At 35.8% G+C, this 2500-nt stretch overlaps 1 protein-coding gene across 2 annotated transcripts in view; it reads left to right on the top strand.

The window, feature by feature from the left end:
* The window catches only part of LOC123511278, a 448993-nt gene that overhangs the window by 429315 nt on the left and 17178 nt on the right, over nucleotides 1–2500 (top strand). For both annotated transcript variants that reach the window (XM_045267035.1, XM_045267034.1), the window contains exon 5: nucleotides 242–414. In XM_045267035.1, the coding sequence (XP_045122970.1) occupies nucleotides 242–414 (173 nt within the window). The remainder of the gene's footprint in view (nucleotides 1–241; nucleotides 415–2500) is intronic.

Below are 2500 nucleotides of genomic sequence, written 5' to 3'. Positions count from 1 at the left end.
TCTCTCTCTCACACACTTGTCACACACACACACACACACACACACACACACACACACACACACACACACACACACACACACACACACCAAAAGACCCCACTCATTCATCCCTTTCTCCCCTCCCTCCCCCACACTCACCCACCACCATCACACACTTAACACTTACCCCCTTCCCTAAACCCTCCCTTACCTCCCCTTTACTAACCCCTTCTCTCTCTCTCTCCCCCCCTTCCTTCTGCAGCGTACTGTGACAACACGAAGGACCTGCGTAAGCTGTGCGAGGGCATCACGGGGGACGCGATGCTGTACTCAATGTTCCGGCTAGGCGCTGATCCAGTCACTTGTCCCTTCCGCGGCCCGCTCACTTTCACCTACTCCAAAGGGTACGAGGTGTGCTCTTCTCCAGTGTCCCAGGTGAGTGGTGGTGGTGGTGGTGGTGGTGATGGTGGTGGTGGTTTGTTTTGGGGTTTTGTTGTTTGTTGGGGTTTGTTTGTTGGGGTTTGTTTGTTTTTTTTTTTTTTTTTGTTCTTGATTTTGTTTTGTTTTGTTTTGTTTTGTTTGTGTTTTGATTTGTTTGGTTTGGTTTGGTTTGGTGTTTTTTTTTTTTTTTTTTCGTTAGTTTTGTTAGTTTTGTTTTTCTTTTGTTTTGTATTTTCTTATCTTGTATTTTTGTCTGTCCTTTTTTTCATTTATGTTTTTTTTCTTTTTCATTTGTTTTTATTTATGTGTTTTCTTTTTCATTTATGTGTTTTCATTTATGTGTTTTCATTTATGTGTTTTCATTTATGTGTTTTTCATTTATGTTTTTCATTTATGTTTTTTTTTCATTTTTTTTTTCATTTATGTGTTTTTTTCTTTTTCATTTGTTTTTTCTTTTTCATTTGTTTTTTTTTCATTTTTGTTTTCTTTTTCTTTTATTTTTCCCTGTTTTTCTATTAGTGAATGTCATGTTTTCTTTTTCTTTTTCTTCTTCTTCTTATTATTATTATTTATTTTTTTTTTCTTGATTCGCTTGTTTTTTATTTACGTAATGCATGTTGTTGTTATTGTTGTTATTGTTGTTGTTATTGTTATTATTATTGTTATTATTATGTTATTCAGTGAGGTCATGGAAGCAGTGGTTGTGTTAAGCATTGTTATTGATTTCTCCTCGTAATTAAATATTTGTTCTTGCATTGTGTGGCATCCTTGTTAGTTAGTCAGTTGTGTTCTTTTCCTTGACTTTGTTGGCTAGTTAGTCAGTGTTTAGATCATTATTGGTGTTATTTATTCATTAATTCACTTATTTATTCTATTTTATTTTATTCTATTCTATTCTATCATTATTTATTTATATTATGCTTTTTTTGTGTGTGTTGTGTGTGTGTGTGTGTGTGTGTGTGTGTGTGTGTGTGTGTGTGTGTGTGTGTGTGTGTGTGTGTGTGTCAACAAATACGTATCATTGAGCTTTGATGATGTTTTGTAATTGAAAGGAAATAAATGAACGTTGACAATTGAATGCTAGGAAAAAAAAAACATATATATACCTACATTATTATTATTATTATTATTATTATTATTATTATTATTATTATTATTATTATTATGGGAAGCACTACTATGACTGTTAAAAAGTAGTAGTAGGAAATAGATACTTTGAAAATTGAGAGAGAAAAAAAAAGGGGGAAAGAAAAAAAATATATCAATGGAATCCAGGTTTTTATTAAGAATGCGTCCAAAAAATACAAAAAAGAAAAGAAAACAAAAGAAGAAATATATAAAAAGGCAAAAAAAAAAAATAAACACCTTGATAATTTTGAAATGATTAACAAAAAACACGACAGGTCACTTAGAAGAGGAGGAAGGAGGAGGAGGAGGAGGAGGAGGAGGAGGAGGTAAAAAAGGTAACTAGGGCAGGAGGGCGATGAGGAAGAAGAGGAGGAGGAGGAGGAAGAGGAGGGAAAAAATAAACAAATAATTAATGACTTTAATGAATTCTTAACATGAACTAAACGAGATTAACGAAAATTAATGGAAAACGCAACCATTTTTCCCCTTTTTCCCCTTGTGTGTGTGTGTGTGTGTGTGTGTGTGTGTGTGTAAAAGTAACTAACAGCGCTTAATTATGAAATGCATGTGTTTCAGAAAAGAAAGGGGAGGGGGAGGAGGAGAGGGTGGGTAGAAGTGAGGGGAAAAAATGTGCTAATTTCCATATATTTTCCCAGGAGGAGGATCAAATAATTTTCCCCTCGCAGACCCTGTATTAGACGTGTTTCCTTCGTGTCTATTTTGCGTCGCGAGAACAAAGTAATTTACCGTTTAATAAATATGTGTCTTCCACCTAACAACCCTCATCCTCTCCCCTCACTCTCTCCCCTCACCCACTCCCCTCACCCACTCCCCTCTAACTATCTCACCTCTCTGTCTCTTTCCCTCTTTTGTTCCCCTCATCCTCTACCTCCTGACCCACAACTACCTGCTTCTCCTCCCCTCACTCCTCTCTTTTTTTCCCCTCACACTA

Source organism: Portunus trituberculatus, chromosome 31 (genome assembly GCF_017591435.1).
Source record: "Portunus trituberculatus isolate SZX2019 chromosome 31, ASM1759143v1, whole genome shotgun sequence".
In the NCBI taxonomy this organism is placed as follows: domain Eukaryota; kingdom Metazoa; phylum Arthropoda; class Malacostraca; order Decapoda; family Portunidae; genus Portunus; species Portunus trituberculatus.
The sequence above is the reverse complement of the archived record's forward strand: the minus strand, read 5'-3'. Positions and strand labels throughout refer to the sequence as shown.